The sequence below is a fragment of the Falco punctatus genome (assembly GCF_963210335.1).
Source record: "Falco punctatus genome assembly, chromosome: 3".
Taxonomy (NCBI): domain Eukaryota; kingdom Metazoa; phylum Chordata; class Aves; order Falconiformes; family Falconidae; genus Falco; species Falco punctatus.
The window spans coordinates 55824597-55844067 of NC_137582.1; the positions used below are offsets into that span (position 1 = coordinate 55824597).

Consider the following 19471-nt stretch of genomic DNA (forward strand, 5'->3'; position numbering starts at 1 on the left):
ATTCTGTGGGGAGTCTAATTAATGATGCAGAGGTAAAAGCAATATGGGATAAAATGCAACATGGGTTTACTAAAGGTAGACCTTGCCAGACTCATTCCATTTCTTTTTTTTTAAAGGTAACTATAAGGGCAGCAGGGGAGGTATTTCCAGTAAAAATAGGGAAGCATTCATGTCATTGTATGAGGCCCACGTGATACCGTATGGAAAACTGCATACAATCCTGGTCACCCACATTTCAGGGCGATACCTTCCAGCTGGAAGAGGCACAGAGAGGTCAGCAGGAAGGTCAGGAAAATGGATGTGAGATGTCTGGCTGTTCAGCCTAATGAGGGGTGGCTGACTGGGGATGTGTCTGTGAGAAGCAGCCTGGGGGGAGGAGGAGTATCTAAAATAAAAGACTACACTGCCACAGAACCTATGCATAAAAAGTGGTCAAGAGTGAATTTAGATTTGAAGGAAAACGAGCTGCAAAAGCTTTGCATCTCAGGCAAAGGTTTCCAAGAAGAGTTGTGAAACAGAAAGCTAATTACATCTCAGGATGAGCAGTGGGTATGCGAGAAAGGATGGCCCAACAAAGTGACCTGAGAGTAGGGAACTGTCAGACATGCAGGAGTTGTCTTTTATTTCCTTAGTTCCCACTCGGTGCTTTTCAAAGACCATCACTATGTTTTACATAAAGCACGTGCTCTGAACTGACTTTCAAATCAAATTATTCAAATTAGATCATGTTAAGAAATACAGCATAAAACTAACATTAGGTTTGCATGTTAGTTTTGCAAAATGGCAATTAAATGCAAGGTTACTTGAAAACCGATATACATGGGTCATTATAATATTTCACATAATTTCTATTTAAAAAATCCTGTATTTTAATATCAATTAATATTATCTTTAAAACAATTTATTGAATAAGTTAATAAAAGTAGGAATAGAAAAAAAGCCCAGCAGCAATACATAGTTATTGGTATAGGTATAGGCTGGATGTTACTAGCCATGAATACTGACTTCCCCTGTGAGTAAGAGGAGATACAAAAAGCCCAATTCTGTTTCCAGTTAAAACAGCCGGACAAGAATTAAGCACTCCCCCACATTTTTATTTGGTTTCCCCACCTGTAGCACTGTAACAGGGCATAGCATTTTCAGTCAAAACTTCATTAAGGCTGACCAGGCTGTGAAAGAAATTAGGGTGGTTCACAGTACTCTGTAGGTACACAAAGGCTGGGAGACTGACATAGCAAATGGAGGCAAAACCCTGGAAAGAAACAGGGGGAAAATGTTGTTTTCATGTTATGTCCACTACCACTTCTAACATTTGCCACCTTTAGTGTCCAGTTTTCACTAGACACTGACTACGTTATCTTGTTATTTTTGCATATCCATGTTACCTATGTGAAATAGTCAATAAAATAGGGCCTGCCAACAGTGAGGTGGCAGGGGACGTTGCTGGCTGTTGGCAGTGCCCTGGACCGGTGAAAGCCCCTGTCTCATGTCTCACTCTGACGGGGCAGGGTGCTCTGAGGAGGTAAGTACCACACTGTGGTGGATCCCATGCATCGTGATTCCCATTTCACCACCTCAGAAACATTCCCCACCATGCAAATTCTGTCTTTCTTTACAAGTCCCTTAAACAGGAAAACAGTTGTGAATTGTAGCACTGTACTTCCTGTGCTTTCACTGCCTTGGAGAATCAGAACTGATACAGAGAAAGAAAAGACCAAAAAAAAACCCCAAGGTAAAACTTGTTTGCACATTTAAAGTGTTCCCTGTCAAACGAAATGACCTTCACAGGCCCACTCCAGCCAAACTTATTCTGCAGTTATATAAAGTGGCACTACATCCCCCTTCAGCCTCTTCTCTCAGCGGAGCACTCTCATGGAAGCTGGAAATGATGTGGAGCAGGAAGGCTCTGTTCAGTGCCAGGTACAGTATATCTACAAAGGTGACACTGCAAGACCAAGCTGTAAGAAAACTACTCACAGAATCCCTAAACTCATGAATGTTTGAGGGGAAAACCCCAAACTCTGGTTAACAGTCCATTTCAGTGTCATAGATCACTTTGAGAGGGACATAATGTATAACTGAGTCAACTATGAAACATGCTCGATTTGAAAACAAACTCTGTTGCATGAGGAAGCCTTAAAATTTTTGATGTCTGAGGGATAGCCTGCAAAGCTGCAGCTAAGCTGCGTTAAAGATTTAAAGACAATTTATTATTTCCTACTGATCTAAATCCTTAAATCACATTAAACTCCTACCTCACCTAAGACCTTAAAATAAAAGAACTTAAACTCCCTGTGTCACTGTATCAAGCATTAATCTGATCAATATGTATTAAGCTTAAGTATGTAAATAAAAGTATAAAATTTATATTATTAAAAAGTTGTGAGGTTTTAGAAATGTCATGACTGACTGTGGGACACAGCTGCCTTCACAAAGGCATTCGTGTAAAGGTTAAAACTTCAGAGAGAGTTTACACCAGAGGGAGTTTACACTCTGCATTGTAGACATCCTTTAAGCCTGGGGATCCCTCTGTCATTTATGAGGTTGGGGACCGCTACAAAAAGGAATAATAAAATGATACCATAGCTTTTTGGGGTTGCTTGTTTTTATGAGTAAAGAATGCATTCCACATTATTTGAAGCTTCACTCTATCATTTCATTTTCCTTCGGTGGGGTTTTAGTCACACATTGCACCATTGTCACCATTATTATGAAACAAATAGGCTTGCAGCTAGTCTTCTGCTTTCTTTTTCAAATCTTACCTCATTTTCCAGAGAAAGTTTACTTTCCCTACTCAGTGTTAAGCAGACTTGTACTTCCTCCTGTCACTAAAGGAGGTAGCTTTTCTTCTTCTTTCTGTTCCGTTAACAAAACCACACAGATGGAGAGAGAATTTTGCTTTCCCCAGCACTGAAGAGATGTCCAGGGCAATTAAGGATGAGAGAAGGAAAATAAGGAAAGAAAAGAGACCTTAAAGGACTAGCAGCTCCTGTTACTGGAACCACCCTGAACACTGCAAGGGGTGGTGGGTGGGGGTGGTGGGAATTCACGGCTCAGCAGAGAAGAGGGACAGCAGCACTTTCATATACCCCAACAGCACAGGGGTGATGGGACAGCCTAAGGACCCAGCCAAAGTGTGTGCTCAGCCAGAGGTCTTCCATGCTGGCCCTTGTCTCTTTGCTTCGCCCTTCAAGCAAACACCTCAACCACACTGACTCTTGACCAGTAAATAAACAGATTATAGCCTGGAAACCTCCTGAGACAGCATTTGTAGCTTAATTGGAGGTATTAAAGAGGAGTAAGTATACCTTTTGGGTATAATTGGAGCAGGAACTGAACATAAGTTTGCAGGCAAGAAAAAAAAAAGTTATTTTTTTGTAAAGCCTGAAATAGTGAAAACCCAAAAGAATCAGAGGATGTTGCCCAGCTTTGAACTCATAAGCCCAAGGCAAATTTTAAGTTAGGCAAACCTGCCCTCAACACATAAAGATAATTTAGAATTTGGGCCCCTGCAAGCTGGGCCATCCAGGTCCCCATGGACAGGGTACCCAGCTCTTGAAAGGTGTCTCCTGGGCATGGTGCCATATTGCCTGCCTTACATCTCTGCCCTCTCTCTGGGGCAGGGCATGTCTTTTAAATTCATCTCATAGCTGTGGAGTCCTTTTTGCTGATTACAAAAGCTAGATTGGATACTAAGTGCTCTGACTGTCAGCAGAACACAGCTGATGGCAAGATCCACTGCAGCAGTCTGAAGCATAGCACTTCTTTTTGCAGGCTGCTTCCCCACCACAGGCTCAGCCAGCATCCCTTCAGGTGCCATGGTGGCAGCTTTCCTTTCAATTAACAAATCTAAACTGGTAAAAGCCATGGAGAGGCAGGAATTATGCAGGGCAGTCAAAGGCGACAAGGCAAAGTCTTGCCTAAAACAAGAGAGAGAGACAATCCAAGATTAAAAGATCCTAACCGCAAGGTCCACCAAAAAGCATGCACGGGAGCTCTTACACTGGTGATTTGTGCTTTGGGAGGGCCAGGGGGAGGGAGAGGAGGCAACAGCCTACACAAACACTTGTGGCTTCAAGTGCAAGAGTAAGCAGACTTGCTCCAGGAATACTAATCACTGCCAAGAGACGCTGAGTTGCTCCACTGTGGGTGAGGTAGTCCCCTCTCCCTGACATGACTGTAAAGCTGTGATATTATCAGCAGCACAAAAGTCCAACTCACTTTTTTTCCCTCTCTGAATATTTCTTTACACAGCTGACATGAAAAATTACAGGAATATTTTTTTAAAACCCAGCAATATAATAAACTACACCCATGTTACTAACATCGTTTTTTAAAGGCCCTTAGTTAAAATTCTAGCAAATTGGGGGGCAGAGGGAGGGGAAGGGAAGGGGAAGGCAGGGAGAGACCTTATTTAACCTGTCAGATATTTTTCAGCACAGAACTAGATATAGCGTAGTACTGAATCACACCTGTTGTTCTGCTGGTTCCATTTCTCATAAAAAATACATCCAAAGAAGTCTGCTAGGTATCTCTGTGGTAATTGATTCAGCTGATCTTCAGTTAGTCCTTCACAGCATCTAAGAAATTATGAGAGAAGAGACATTCAGATACAGCTCAAGATCTTTACCTAAACCAGAGGGGTTTTGCCTGTTTGCTGTTTTAATAGGCAACTACTTACTTTCCCTCACATCCCCCATTCGTCTCAGGCTTTTCCTTTCTACCTTTCAAGATCAGTGTGGTTCAAGCAGAACTACAGCAATTCAACAAGTTACATTCGGATGTGCCAGAAGTCTACATATGCTAGTCTATGTGTCTTTTATTCATCCATCAAAAAATTATGTATATTTATCCATTGGAGCACTGGTACATAAAATGCATTTTATTGCTCAATATTCCAGGTCAAAAGTTAAAAAAAGTAAACAATATTTTTGCTGAATTAGGAGTAGCAAAACTCCCCTGGACCTGACCAATAGTACTGGCTCCCAGTGCAGCAGGAACAATGCACACAAACACCCCTCAAACAGAGCTACAGTTTTGGTGTCATTCTCCTCCCACCTCCCAGTGTCACTGGAAAACCAAAGTCCTATCAATACGAGTGTCAGTAAAACCACTGATCTCAGCCTGTGAGCCCAATCAAATTGGACATGAGCTTTTTTCCCTAATAAGCCCTGTCCTGCTCAGCAAGGGACCAGAAGAAACCTCCTTGACTCAATCTGAAAACTCATTGCCCTCTCCGACTTGGTCGTGGGTTTATTGTATGTTTTAAATGACAAAGCAGCTCCTCAGCTCAGCATCAAATGTTTTTGCAGGTCTAATACCTTGGTGATTTGCTCTCCATGCTGGCTCCCTAATGGAGTTCAGGTCTCTCTTTTAAGGCTCAAAAGCTGCAGTAAGTTTAATCCAAGCCTCTTGCTTTTCCTCCCTGTGCTTATGTGCCCTCCCACAATACCAAGGAGCAACAAGCCTAGTGACTTCACAAAAAATAATTTGCAGAGAGCAGGGCCTAAGCTCTGGACATGGCAAGAATCTCTGAAGGAAATTAAAGCTCCTTTTTGCCTCAATTTTGTTTCAAAGTCTCCTTTCTTCAGTCTCTTATATGCACAGGTTCAAGTAGCAAGGGAGACATAAGCCTGCGTATTAGGTGGGAAGAATATTACAAAAGATAATATTGCCATTCCTTATAAAAAAAAAAAAACAACAAACACAACAAGCATTTACATACAGCTCCTCAAAGGACTCTTTCCTGTTCCTCTGGCATGGTGGAGAGGAAGGGTGCAACCCCAGCTGTGAGGCTGTCAAAGGAGGCGAGTCAGAGGCCAGCGCTGTTTGCTTCTGGCGGGATACACGTAGCCCGGTGGTCTGGTTCAAAGGGGCAGCTGCCCAGGCAGAAGACAGCAAAGGAAACTTGATGTATAATAATGAAAAAACTAACCAGTGCTTTCTGACGGTAACCAGTGTGAACAACCCGCAGATAGAGAAAAGAAAATAAACAGTGTGCTTGTCAGTATAATGCCAGAAAAGCCGGACAGTTAATTAGCCTGAAATAGTAATAGTAGAACAATTTGGAAATTAATTGATCTGCATACACCAGAAATTGTTACTGAAATACAAATAATGCAAACAGTTAAACTCCAGAGGCTATACCCATTAACTTCCATGGCATTATTCCAGAAATTAATTTGGCTCATGTCCTATAACACAGGCATTTGCACTGACACACTGTCTTTGTATATACGTGAGGACTGACTATACTTGCAGTCAGCTGTCAAAAGCAGCAGAATAAGTTGAATGTAAATGTCTCAGCAGGAAACCACACTAATTTCAACAGTTACGGGCAGTTTCCCCCATACAAAAGAGCTAAAGTTGCTAAGGCCCTTGGCACGCCAGGGAAAGCAATGGAACTGAGATCTGTCCCTCTGGGGAAGCCCCTCTGCCCCAAAAGCCCAGCTGAGCAGATCCCCTTGAAGTTGTCTACCATACAGATCAGGCAAAGTCTGACTCTATTCTAGTTGGGCACAACTTTGCTAAAGTCGCTCGAGGTTTACCAAGACAGCCAGGCTAAAGCTCTGATCTGTAGAAAACAACTGAGAAACATATCCAAGTACTGATACCCAAAGCCTTCATCACTGCTTTCAGCTGACCCAAAAGCAAGCTGCTGACAAAAGCAGAGCTGTCACCTCTTCTGTTACACCAGCAGCTAGTGTTCCTGTGTTTGTGTGATAAATTCAGCCTAAACTAACCAATCAAACAGAAAATTGTTACAGACTGACTGTCCTGTGCAGCTGCACAAGCCCTCGCCCAGGCCAGCAGTGGGGCAGGACTGCGGGGCCGGGAGCAGCAGCCACAGCAGGACGGGTAGGAGGGATGGGACAGCTTTTAGAGCAGCACTCCGCAGCTAGAATAGCTTAAAGAAATCATGAGAACAAAGCCTTTTATATCAGAGGAGAGGGCACATTTTTTCAGTGAGCCAAGGCTGAGGACTTGCTCTCAGCTCAGCAGGACTCTCCTCTTCCACAGGCGATGTAAGGCTCTGCTTTAAATGCAGAGCACAGGGTGATTTCTGCGCAGGGCAACTTAGGAAGAAGTCCTGCACTGATTTATGATTATCTGCGTGACTAAAATCTTCTTTTCTTTGCCAGGGTAATAAGCCCTTCCTCTAACATTTTCGTAAATATTAGATGCAATGTAACACATTCGGTGTCATTTTTAGCAGAAAGATGCCGGTGTCATATTCATATCATACAGGATTGTGCGTACAAACGGCACCTTTTGAAAAACCCACGGATTTGCATGGTCTAAAAATACCGTGTAGCACTAGTGACACCTGCAGGAGCATCTCAGTTGGAACAGCGAGAGGAAAACGCCAAAACAAGGCTTCTGTGAGAAGCTATCATAAGGAAAAGCAGCAGATGCACTCACAGCACCTGCCTTCACAAGTGTACCCGGGGATGAACAGGCCCTCCCAACTGCTGTCTCAGGGGATTAAGTCAGACTCCTTCTCCAAATCACCCTCTGGAGGAGCTTCTCATTTAGTTGGCACTGCAGATGGTTGGGGAAAGCTGGCCTCCTGCTTTACAAGGCACCTACACAGCAGTGAGACTGTCCTCCTTCCTAGGAGTGAGAAATGTGAGCTTCAGGGGGAGGTCGTGTGGCTTCCTGGGTCAGAGCTAGGTATGGTGACCAAGAGACACCAGTGGGAAGAGGACAAACAAATCATTGTACCTTGTCCTACAGAAAATAGGGAAAGGGAACAGCTGATATTTTAATGTTTCCATAGCTTGAGAAAGCACATCAGTGAAGTGTCACTGTTAGTTATATTAAGTCTCATTGCAACTCATAGGTCTAACGAATGCTCTTCTTTAAAGATAGAGTGATAAGGGAGAGTTCCTACCAAAATAAAAGCATACCCAAGATACAAACGTCAGGCAGAGCTGTTTAACAGGGAAGAAAAAAAGTACACAAACGAACAAAGATCAGAGCACTGTGCAAACATCTAAAGGCAAGAAAGTTTGATACAGCATGAAGTATAGTAAAAAGATCCTGAAAAAAAGGCTTGAGGGGAAAAGTCTTGAGAGGGCAATACCTAGATTTAGTAATGTAAGGAAGGAGATAGTATCTTTTTTCATTTCCCCTCTGTTCAAGAAAGCAGTCTATTCTGCACAGTAAAAATTGACCTTTGCCTTCATCCTCTCTCAACATATGATGCTGTTCCAGTTTTATCATATACAAATCCAGCCACTCTACTATAGAACACTTCACCCTATTTACACTAGGGGTGTAACACTACTTCATTAACACTACGATTAAAACATTGTTTTTAAACTAAATGCACACAAGTAGAAAACAAGACCAAAGAGGAATTGGGTTTTTCTGGTCTGGATACATATATTGTGTTTCTTTGCTTAAAGTGTCTTCATTTCTGATCTTGGTCAATTATTTTTTTAAACACTTTGTCTTGAATAAAAATTTTGCATTTTACATCATGTTTAACCTAAGTTTTCAAAACCCTTACAAAATACTGTGCCAGAACCTCCACAACATCGAAAGGAATCAGCTATGATTGTTTGTATTTGTTGGGAACACAGGCTGTGAGGTTTTGGCATTTGTGAGATAAGGCAGCAGTGTCATTTTAGAAATACTGGGGATGAGACCTGTTCTGAAGCGATGATGTGCAAGAACCCTGTGTTCTACCCCAGAATGACACCAGCCTAACAGCAATTAGGCTACGACTGGTGAAGTTTGCAAAGTTTGCGTAAGGTAAGAGGAGGTATTTATAGTTGTCTTAGACTGCTAAACAACAGGTTTTTCAATCTCTGTGTAGATGTCTTAAAAAGAAAGATGCTTTTACGGTACAGGAAATGAGAAAGAAAAAGGTGGTGTAAGTGAGAACAGGTCTGTGATAGATTTAGTGGAAAAGCTGTACCAATATCCCTAGGGAACTCTCAAGCAGGGCACACAGAAATATGTGTCACAGCAAATCTATGGACACTACAACAATATGGAGGAACATGAACTACCTGATGCAAAATGGGAAACCAGGTACTATAGGAATATGAGAAACGGGGAGACTGTAAGGAAAAAAAAAACAGCTTTGAAGGATGCGGTTGAAAGGAAGACTGATACAACAATGAAGTATTAGGATAGCACTGATAAAAAAATAAGAGGAAAGGGTGGGATCTGGAATTGTTTTGGGGAAAAAAGGACAAAAGATGCTTGGCAGGCAGAGCTAAGAACCTCCTGGGGAGCCCCTGATCAGACTGGATTTGCTCTACTCGTGTGATTCTTTTTCTGAGGGACAAGTGATACCACAGATTATGCCACTATAGGTGACTTCAGTTCCCCAGGTATGGCTGGGGGAGAACATGACACAAACAGGAGGTGACAAGCTGGGTCTAAGGCCAATCTCAGAAGTCCAGTCAAAACATCAAAAAAGATGCACAAGGCAGAGCTGAGAGCAGCCTAAAGGCACCCATGTAGCTCAAGCCAGGACCACCCCAGCCCAACGGTGCTCTAGCGCCCAAGGTTGATGTCAGGGGTGGGAGTCCAGTTGAGGATGGTTGTGGCAGTTAAGGACTATTGGACACCCACAAGGCCCTCACACAAACAGCAATAAAACTCAGTTGTCCTTGACTAAGATTTGCTCAGCAAGAGGTTCTTCATCAGTTCTTTTGTCAGAGCCCAAAGAAGATATTTTATGAATGACTATGCTGTTTTTCAGTAATTAAACTAAAAAGCCATGTCTCCAGAATTCAGACAGATTCCTCCTAAAAAGCATGACAGTTTATTCAACTTTAGCTTTTGCTCTTAGACACACATCTGAATTTTGTTTATAAAAGCTTTTTCTTTACACATTTTCATAGCAATTTTCAAGTAAATTCTGTACTTCAAAGTAAAGTTTTCCTCTGGTAGTTTGAAACAGTTGTTTGTTTGGGGGATTTTTTTTTAATGTGTAAGAAAGTCAGGAACTTGCCTGGGCACTTTCAATTACCAAATGATGCCAATGTGAAAAGTCCCTTACGGTTCTGTCAATCCAAGGGAGAAGTGAAATTTGCAACTGACAGCAGTATCACTTTCCCCTCTAACCAGCGCCCTTAGTGATGCCTTTCATCAGCATGGACCCCATGACATGGCTTGTGGGACCTGCACTGACCATGAGCTCCGATCAGGTGTAAGGAGACTTTTATGTCATCAGCACTTAGGTCAGTAGTGCAGCTTAGTTGTGCAACTTCCACAGGGACTCATGGTCCACAAGAACCTTCTTGGACTAAACCTTCCCTCTGACAGTTCCCAATATTTCTGCTGCCTGGCTGAAGGATAAGGAGCACAATGTAGAGAGATCCTGTGTATTTCTTTGCTGGAAATAACTTCTACATCAGGAGAATAAAAAAAAACTAATCTAGCCCCTCACCTAAAACACTCCATTTTTCTTGCCCATCAGGTCTTTCTTCCTTCTCTCTCCTACCAACAATAGCTCACAGAGAGTAAGGGAGGCAAGTGCAACTAGATTCCCAACTTATTTCCCAGTGCAGTTGCAAAGGTTACCAGAAATAAGGCAGAGGTATTACTGAAATATCTGCCCACGCTCCCAAAACCAAGTTTACATCAAAAAGCACTGTCCAGTTACAGTAATTATCTGTCAACTTCTAACAAGCCCAAATGGAGGCAGCATTACATGTTCCACTGCTCCTCAGAGGAGCTTAGAGTCTGCTCAGCATCTTGGTTCAACTACTTCAGCTTGCTTTTCCTAGGCCTTGCACAGGGCACTGCTGCAGACTTCATGAGGTCTCAGGCTGTTTAAAAAGGAGTCCCTGTTGATGCCAGCGTTCAGCTGTTGTTCTGGCCTGTACCAACCAGTTCTGGCAGAGACCAGGCTGGTATGAGAAGCAAGCAAAAGATGGGAGCAAGGAAAAGGAAGAATAAAAAACCCATAACATGTCATAGATACAAGAGTATGTGTCCTTATCTACACAAGGCAATGAGTTAAATTTGTACGTATCTTTTTGATAAGCTAACCAGAATGAGATCTTTCACTCTCTATCGCTAACACTATCAAAAGCATGTCTTATAAAGCATTAAGGAGCTATTTGCTCTTAAAGCTGACACAAAAGTATTTGTTTGCACATGTTCAACATTACTGACTCTACAGGTTGCATTTTAGAAGAATGACAAAAGCTTTGCAGGGTAAAGCTGATACACGCTGCACTTAAAGAAAACAGATGGGTGTAGTGGACTTCTGTGTTTTGTGTCCTGACCTGCTTTGCATATATCTGTTGAACTTTAGCAGCAATTACAAGCCCAACTCATTGGCCAAGATCCTATAATGCTAGGTGCTGTTTAGGCATCACCTAAAAAGATTGCATCTAGTTTAAATAACAAACCAGAAGTGCATTCAGAGAAAACTGGAGAGGAGGTAGAAAAGCCAAAATGCTTTTGTAAACCTCCCAGTTACACCATATGTTTCAGAAGTTTGCATTTTAGATTCTGCTAGTCCAAAAAGAAATGTATCAGGAAAAAAAAATATCAAAGGAAATTATGATGGGCTAGAGTCTGTAGAAGGAAAGAACTTTTCACCTCAACAGCTCAGTATGACAGTGGAACAAGAACAGGTTGGGTTAGAAAATTATCTGGTCTGTCTGGAGACGATGCCAACAGAAGTACTTCTTCTGGCTGTATTTGTCATAATGCAGTTTATTATTAGTGATTAGACAGTCAAATAAGGGCTGTGTCCCTGGCCATCATTCTCCTGACACTGAACTCACGTTTATGTTTCCATCTGCCTGTTCAAGAACGAACCTTCTTCCTCAGCACTTCATACCTGAATCTTGGGCAAGTTTATTCCCAAAAGGCTGACTACCCATCAGTGTTTCCTAACATTTAAAAAACTTTAAAAATATCAAAATTGAGATTCTTCCCGCTAAGTTTTTTTTTTCTTAAAAGTTACATATTCCTTTCACATATTCTTTGCATTATGTTATTTTCTGTTCATATGTTGTGTCCCATAATTGACATCTTCAGCAGAGAACACCTTCACTTGAGTTTTAAAAATAGTCCCTGTATTCCCCTGATGTCTGAACATCCTTGGTGAAAGGAAGTAATCCTGCTATGTGCCTGACAACGGAAGTCATAGCTTAACTGGATGTTTTATGATAAGGAAAAAAATTCTTCTGAATGTACTACAAACTATTCAAAAGAAATACAATAGAGAAGATAATAATTTTAGAATACTATTGACCTTATGGCAAATACCCACCTTTACTGTATTTTTAACTACTACCACTCATGAACATAAATGTAAGTTGTACTGCAATTGACGATTGTATCTTCAACAACCAGAATGAAGATAATGTGGATTGACTGCTAGGGAAAGACAGACAGAGGGAATATCCCTTAACTGGCCCGTTGAAATAGCTGGAAAAAAGTACACAAAATTGAGCCTGCATGTCTGTCTGAAGGAGGACATATTTCATGAAGGCTTATCTAGGTTTTCTAACCAAACTAATTTCCTTGAAGAGACTAATTCTGATTTCAAACTGTGGCTACTTACATCCTCATCCAGCTCCTCTTGAGTCTTTTTTTTTTTTTTTTTTTTTTTTCATTTTTCCTTCTAAAAAGAACCTAATCTCAATGTTGCAAACTTTTTGGGACATAATATTTTCATGAAAGCCATTCGAAACCTCATATGACAGAGAGGGTAGAGAAATGGGTTCAGAGAGGAATTGATCCACAAAAGCCAAAAGGTTGTTTCATACAAGGAGCTATGGATGCACTTCCCTTGACAGGCCCCACGAATAATCATCAGTAAAGTGTACGGGGCCCAGCAAACGGCAAACACACACACAATTATGGCAAGCGACTTTGCTATTTTCTTGTCCTGCTGCAGTTTTGACCCAGTTCTTGAATGGAAAGAAACAGAAAAGTCCTTTTTGAGAGCTGTGGGGCTGGTTTGTGTTGGAGATGGGCAGTTAGCCGTCACTGCTGGTCTCCATGACCTTCTTAATGACGAAACACTGTCCTCTGCTTCCGACTGAGACGATGCTTCTGGCCTTGGCAAGAAGCAAAATCTCCAGGACAAGCTGCTGCTCCTTGGAGGCTCGCAGTCCTGCGTGCTGCTGTGCCGCTGGCGCCTCTGGATGCTGTGGAAGATGTGCACGTTGAAGTAGGTCACCGAGAGCAGCGGCACAAAGAACTCCAGGGTGGACGCGCACAAGAGAAAGTACCAGTTGTCAAAGAACTCGGCGTAGCACTGATCCGGCGCTACCACGCTGTGTCCGGCCACGTGCTCCCAAAAGAGGATCGCTGGGCAGTAGAGAAGGAAGGCAAAGACCCAGGTGGCCACCATCTTGATGACAGGGTTGGATGTTATTCCCTGCTGGGCTCTGTAAGATACCTGCGAAGGAATAAAAGAAGGTGGTCATACCTGTAGATAAGTTTTAGAACCAAGAAAAGCAGCAGGAGAGGAACTCGTCAGAGTGCTGGTAATTTAAAGCTGCAAATACGCAGATCGGCTGAAGCTCATCCAAGTATGTTTAATTCATCGGTGTTGGCATAACATAGGGGTGTCTCTCTATAGGCTAATGTAACTGTGCTAGGGTCCTGGTCCAGGTGATGAAATGTGATCATCCATCAGTACCTATACTTTGGTATGCCCTGTTGGAGACACCTGTGGTCCTGAAGTGCCAGAATAATTAACATTGTATAGTTGTTCAGAGCATGACTCTCATTCAATGACAACTGCATTGCTTTTTACAGCATTTTACAAGTAGGACTATATGCCTCACAGTGGTCAACAGAAAATGTGTCACATATTTAACACCCCCCTTTGGGAACATTATTTATTGCATACTTCATGAGGAGGTAGGAATAGATTCCAGCTCTGCAATGCAGCCTTTATCTGATGAAACCACAAAATCATCCCTTTTCCCCCCACTACAGGGCCAGTACATATCTTCCACTACATGTGGCAGAACAGACAAATACATAGTATCTCACATCCTGCTCCGTCCAGGGTGTACATGTAGTTCTGGGAGCTTAGACATCCAACTGAAAAAACAAAAGGTTGAGTTAATGCCATTAAGGACTATGATACAAATGTCCATAGGTCTTAATTAATTTGTGCTCTGAATTTTGTGCTTTGTAAATACCGAATCTTTCGCTTTCCAGTGTAATGTTTCTTACATATGATATGTTTTGGTGTTTGATTGCCCAGAATTTTTCCTTAAAATGAAACAAAATAACATAGAATAGTAAAATGTAATAAAAAGGTGACTATTAGAAGAAAAAATAACTATAATTAACAAAAACAAAATTTAAATTCTTTCATACAACATTATGTTGACACTCTCATACATCACCAAGGAGTAGGAATGTTTAGCTCTCCCTGACATTTCCCTGCCACTCAAGCTAACTGTGTGGCTAGTGAGAAATGCTGGCCTCCATCCTTAGCGTGAACCAAGAGATAAAGCACACATATGGTGTGTGGGATGCTCTGCAGAAAGCAGAGACATAAGTGTATCTGAAGTTTGGGGTTCTGTTCCAGGCCCTGAGAGGAGTTTATTGCCACATGTCCACAGACAGTCACTGCAGTCTGCTTCTTGTCCTACTCTCTGCCCTGTTTGTTCTTGCTCCCAATCTTCTCCAGGACCATTCAGGACCATGTTTCAGGTGACTACCCTAGCCCCACTGCCTTTTCCTTCCATGCCTGATTTGAGGTCCAAACCCAAATCCAGCTTATTTTGAATTTCCTCTTTCCTTGGCCCCTTTTTACCAGCCTCCTGCCTTACCCTTTTCACCCCTCATCCTCCTTTCCCTCAAGCAGTAGCACAACAGCAACGTGCAGCAGCAGTCGTGAGAACAGCCCTGTTTGACCGGCTCTGGGCTGGAGCATGCTCAGTGCAGGATACTCACCACATCTAGCTGCAAATATCTAATAATTTCCACATACCAGCATATTTTTGAGGGCTATTATCTCAATTAAATTTGGGCTTTTACTCACCAACATGGGAACGGTTGGTGAATATAACCCTCCAATGATCTTGCAACAAAATCAGAGAAGCTATAAACAGGGTACTTACAGCTTTAGTAACGGACAGGAAACGGTCATAGCTGATAAGAACAATGTTAAACACTGAAGCTGTGCACAGGAGATAGTCCATAACTAGCCAGAGCTTGCACAGGCCTCTTCCTAAGTGCCATTTCCCTGTCAGGCTGTAAGGGATGTAGAGAGGCATGCAGAACGCACCTATGGAAAGCAACCACAAAGACACCATATGGTTCATATAGATTGCTAACGGTACTCCTGGAAGCAGAGAGAGACACTACTCTGGTACTTGGCAAAAAAAAAAACAACATATATATTAAGGTGAATATGTAATTTATGTACAGAATTCTTACATTCTCATGAAATCTGACAGTGACTTTATGTATTAAATCTTAGTGAATTTATATATACCGATTGTTGGGAATAAGTTCAAGGTAAATCAGCAAAGAACAATCTGCTGAGGAAGAAAACTGCAGCCTAACCAACTTAAGAGTCTCTAAAGGTATATGATCAGTGCTGCAGCATATTTGCACTGTGGTTGCACTTTAACATGTAACCTCATCACTGTATACTCTAGTTTTTTATCTGTGTTAGAATTTCCCCCAAAACACATCTACAGATGTTGCTAATGTTGGTTATTATTGTGAGATCGGTTAGTGTGTGTAAGCTAGAGGCAAAAAGTTGGACAGTGTCATGGTTTAACCCCAGCCAGCAACTCAGTACCACGCAGCTGCTGGAAAAAGGTAAAACCCGTGGACTGAGATAAGAACTGTTTAATAACTGAAAAAAAGTAAAATATAATACTACTAGTAATGAAAGTAATGAAAAGAGAGATAAAAAATAGAGAAAGGGGAATAAAACTTAATAACAAAACCCCAAGCAATTGTCCAATTCACAATTGCTCATTACCCACTGACTGATGCCCGGCCAGTCCTCAAGCACCAATCTGCCCCCCTGGCCAACTTTCCCGGTATACACATATATAAGTACACTGAACCATGTATACTGAGCATGACATCATATGGTATGGGATATTGGGGTTGGGGTCAGCTGCCCTGGCTGTGTCCCCTCCCAGCTTGTGTGCCCCTCCAGCCCTCTCGCTGGCAGGGCCTGAGAAACTGAGAAGTCCTGGACTTCATATAAATACTACTTAGCAACAGCTAAAAGCAATTGACATTATTCTCATACTAAATCCCAAACACAGCATTGTACCAGCTACTAGGAAAAAAAAAATAACTCTATCCCAGCCAAAACCAGGACAGACACTCTGCATGGTGTCTGGAAATATCTTGTACCAGTGTCAGAGCAGACACAGCAGAGGTACGAAACCCTCTCCCCTTCCCCAGCTGTTTTAATCTCATGTTTGTTCTCCAGCTGAGATTAACTCCAGAACTATATTTTGGTTTGTTATGTTTGTTTTTTTGTCAAAAAGGACTTCCACTGAAGTACTTTTATAAGAAAGTCATGTTTGTGGTTTATTTTTAAGCCAGCAACTTCTTCATTTTACCACTAATATGGTTTCAAAGGTATGGTGCAATATCTGATAGTACATTCCTGAAAATGCTGATCTATGAGAGACAAACAGAAAACTACATGCAGCTTCAAGATCCATTTTAAACTCCTCAGATTATTCTTTTCTTAATATGTCCATCAAGATCTTAGAAGTTACTAAGCATATCCAGGCTGATACGGCCCACTGACAATAAATCTCTGGGCAATGCACTGACGGTCTTGTCAACAGGGAAAAGCATACAGAACCTTCAATACTGATGGCTTGTTTTAACATACACCTTAAATACAGGCGACATCCTTTTGTACAAAGTACTCATTTTTCATAGTCGCCGGTGACAGCTACTGCTCTTATCAACTTCAACGGGATCGATGTTTGGCACCATGTCAAAAAGTAATGACTGCTTTTAGCTATGAATACAGATGCAAAAACCAGGTTTTAAGCATTTATATTTGCAACTATTCTCATTTTTCCTAATCAGTGGATGCAAAAGACACAATTCACATGCCTGGAAAGATGACAGCCTTCTAAGAAATTTAAAAAATACCACAGCAGCTTCAGAAAATAAAGCATTTTCTGACTGATCCCAGAGGCAGTGTCTTAGATTTATATGGTCTATAGGCCAGCATAACACCGATACCAATCATTTCCTCTTGGTGAATTTAAGACTCTATAAGGCACCAGCCAGAAACAAGAACTGATGGAGAAAGTAGACATTTAAATCTCTTGAGTAAACTGTAAGATAACTAGGAGAAACATTCTTTTGCAGAAGTCCTGTGCAATGCAATGGCAGCTCTAGCAAATTGCCTGCCTGAAGCAGGAAAGCAAAGGCTCCAGCACACGCATCGTTTGGTTTCTGCCCCGTGGAGCGAGCCCAAGAATTAGGCACACAGGTTATAAATTACATAAATGGAGGGAAATCTTTAAAACTAAACTAATGCACTTCACTACACAGCACTGACAAAGGAATAGCAGTTAGCAGGGACAGTATTGCCAGAAGTGGAGTAGGTCGATGAGTGCTATTTTCCTCCACGTGATTCACTGGTTTCCTTGACTGTCCTGAAACGAAAGCCCTTGGGTGCAGAAATACCTCCTTGCTAGCCTCAAGTCAAGATGTTTGCTGGAACATCTGCCACAAGATCGTGGTTTTGTCAGGCTTTCTCTGATGCACTGGCTGTTTCCCTGGCCTGAACCCTGATGGAGTGCTGCACAAGGCAGTCACGCTTCTAACCTCCTTGCCTGACACCAGCCACCAGGACTGGACCCATGGCACCTCCAGGCACCAGCTCTCCTGGACTTCTCCAATGGCACTGGAAAGAGGGGACTAATAAGGAAAATAGATGGAAGATGCCAGCAGGCTGTTACTGGCATCAAACAATCCATTTGATCTATAACCTGCATTGAGCTGAAGGCAGTAAAAAGTCATAGTGGTAAAATGTTTTGTCATAGTGTAATACCCTGTGTGGAGAAGTTATTAATTTACCTGGACATGCCACAGATAGCTGAATAAGAACAGTTACACTGTCAAATATAAGGATGTTCTGAAGTGTGAGATGAACAATCTTACAGGAGGAGCAAAGGTAAATCATAAACTTTAGCAAACAACCTCTTCCCTTCGATTGGTACTCACATACAGTAAATTGCTCATTTTTCCTGAAACAACATTAGAAGTATTTATGTGGAAAAGGAGGCATTTATCGTTATAACTCATAACAGATATGTATACATATATCAGTTATAATCTTCATTGTAACACACTTTGTGACATCATAGGCTGCTAAAACACTTCACGCAGCTTCCACCGTTCCTTACTCTTCCCCTAGACACACAGCCGGGAAACAGTTCTCTTAGAAGAAACCACCCAGAAAATCAACCCCGTTGCTTCTCCTAAGGTTCCAAGGAAACCAAGAGGACATGCCTCCACAGCCGTGACTTACCCACTGCAAAGTCAGAAATGGCAAGATTGAGGAAGAAATAGTTACTCCGGTGCCTGAGGTTCCTGTCCATGATGAAAGCAAGGATCACCAGGATGTTCCCAAGGATGGTGACCAGAGCTAGCAACACCATGAGGAAAGCCAGCAGCACCAACACGCCCAGCGAAAACTCGGAGCTCGGGGGCTGTGTGGGCAAAGTCACGTTACAGCTGCCCGCTGTGTGCGGGGTTTCGGCGCTGCTGTTGTGCATGTTGCGTATCCAGGTCAGCTCAGCCTGGGGAGAAAGTTGCATCTGGCAGAGTTATCCAAAAGGCTGAGACAAGTCTATTCGTAGGCTGGGCTGAATATTGACACATCCAAAAAAATTCACAGTATCCAAATAACAGAGCACAAGTTTCCAGGGCCTGAAGTCTTTAATGTTCTTTGATCTGAATGCACCTATTGGCCTGAAAACAAAATCTATAAACTGACACCGCATAAGCAGCAGCAAGTGCACACTTCAACATAAATTATCTGTTTGTCTCCTGAATACTGATCCTTATCTATTGAGGTCAGAAAAGTTAGTCTGAAAACAACTCTTCTAACAGTCAAGCACTTTGCATTGTGTAAGCATTTTTACACATTGAATTCTGCTGAAGCTAAAAACAGATCTCATTTTCACTTCCCCAGTGGTCAACAGGATTTAAATTATTACAATTCTATTTCTCTTACAGTGAAATATAGGCATTATTGCACTTGCTGCTATACCACTTACTAAATTTTACAGTTAAGAGCAGATGTGTATTTCTTAATGCTGCTGGTTACAGAGCATTTTAAATTGTTATGCATAGCAGAAGCATCACCAATACATTTTCAGCTCATCCTAATCAAGCAGTCCAGCCCTAGGCACAGCAAACCAAATACTTGGACTTCGGAGGACTTTACAAGCGTGGCCCATCTAATCCTCCACTTCCCAAGTAATTCCAGGTAAGCTTCCACTCCACAAAG

At 42.1% G+C, this 19471-nt stretch overlaps 1 protein-coding gene across 3 annotated transcripts in view; it reads right to left on the reverse strand.

The window, feature by feature from the left end:
• LOC308061075 (histamine H3 receptor-like) overlaps positions 1-18776 on the reverse strand; it is a gene marked incomplete at its 5' end in the record, with an annotated part of 96370 nt that extends 77594 nt beyond the window's left edge. Inside the window, 4 exons of one of the 3 annotated variants that reach the window (XR_013927080.1) lie at positions 1-4580; positions 5726-13390; positions 15075-15241; positions 18488-18776. The exon at positions 1-4580 is cut by the window's left edge and continues 2460 nt beyond it. Coding sequence is in view for 1 of the 3 variants with exons in the window: in XM_080380606.1 (XP_080236732.1) it covers positions 12608-13390; positions 15075-15241; positions 18488-18776 (1239 nt within the window). Of the gene's footprint in view, positions 13391-15074; positions 15242-18487 lie in introns of all 3 variants that reach the window. The other 2 variants (XR_013927081.1, XM_080380606.1) reach the window with 2 other exon arrangements.
• Positions 18777-19471: the final 695 nt, after the last annotated feature.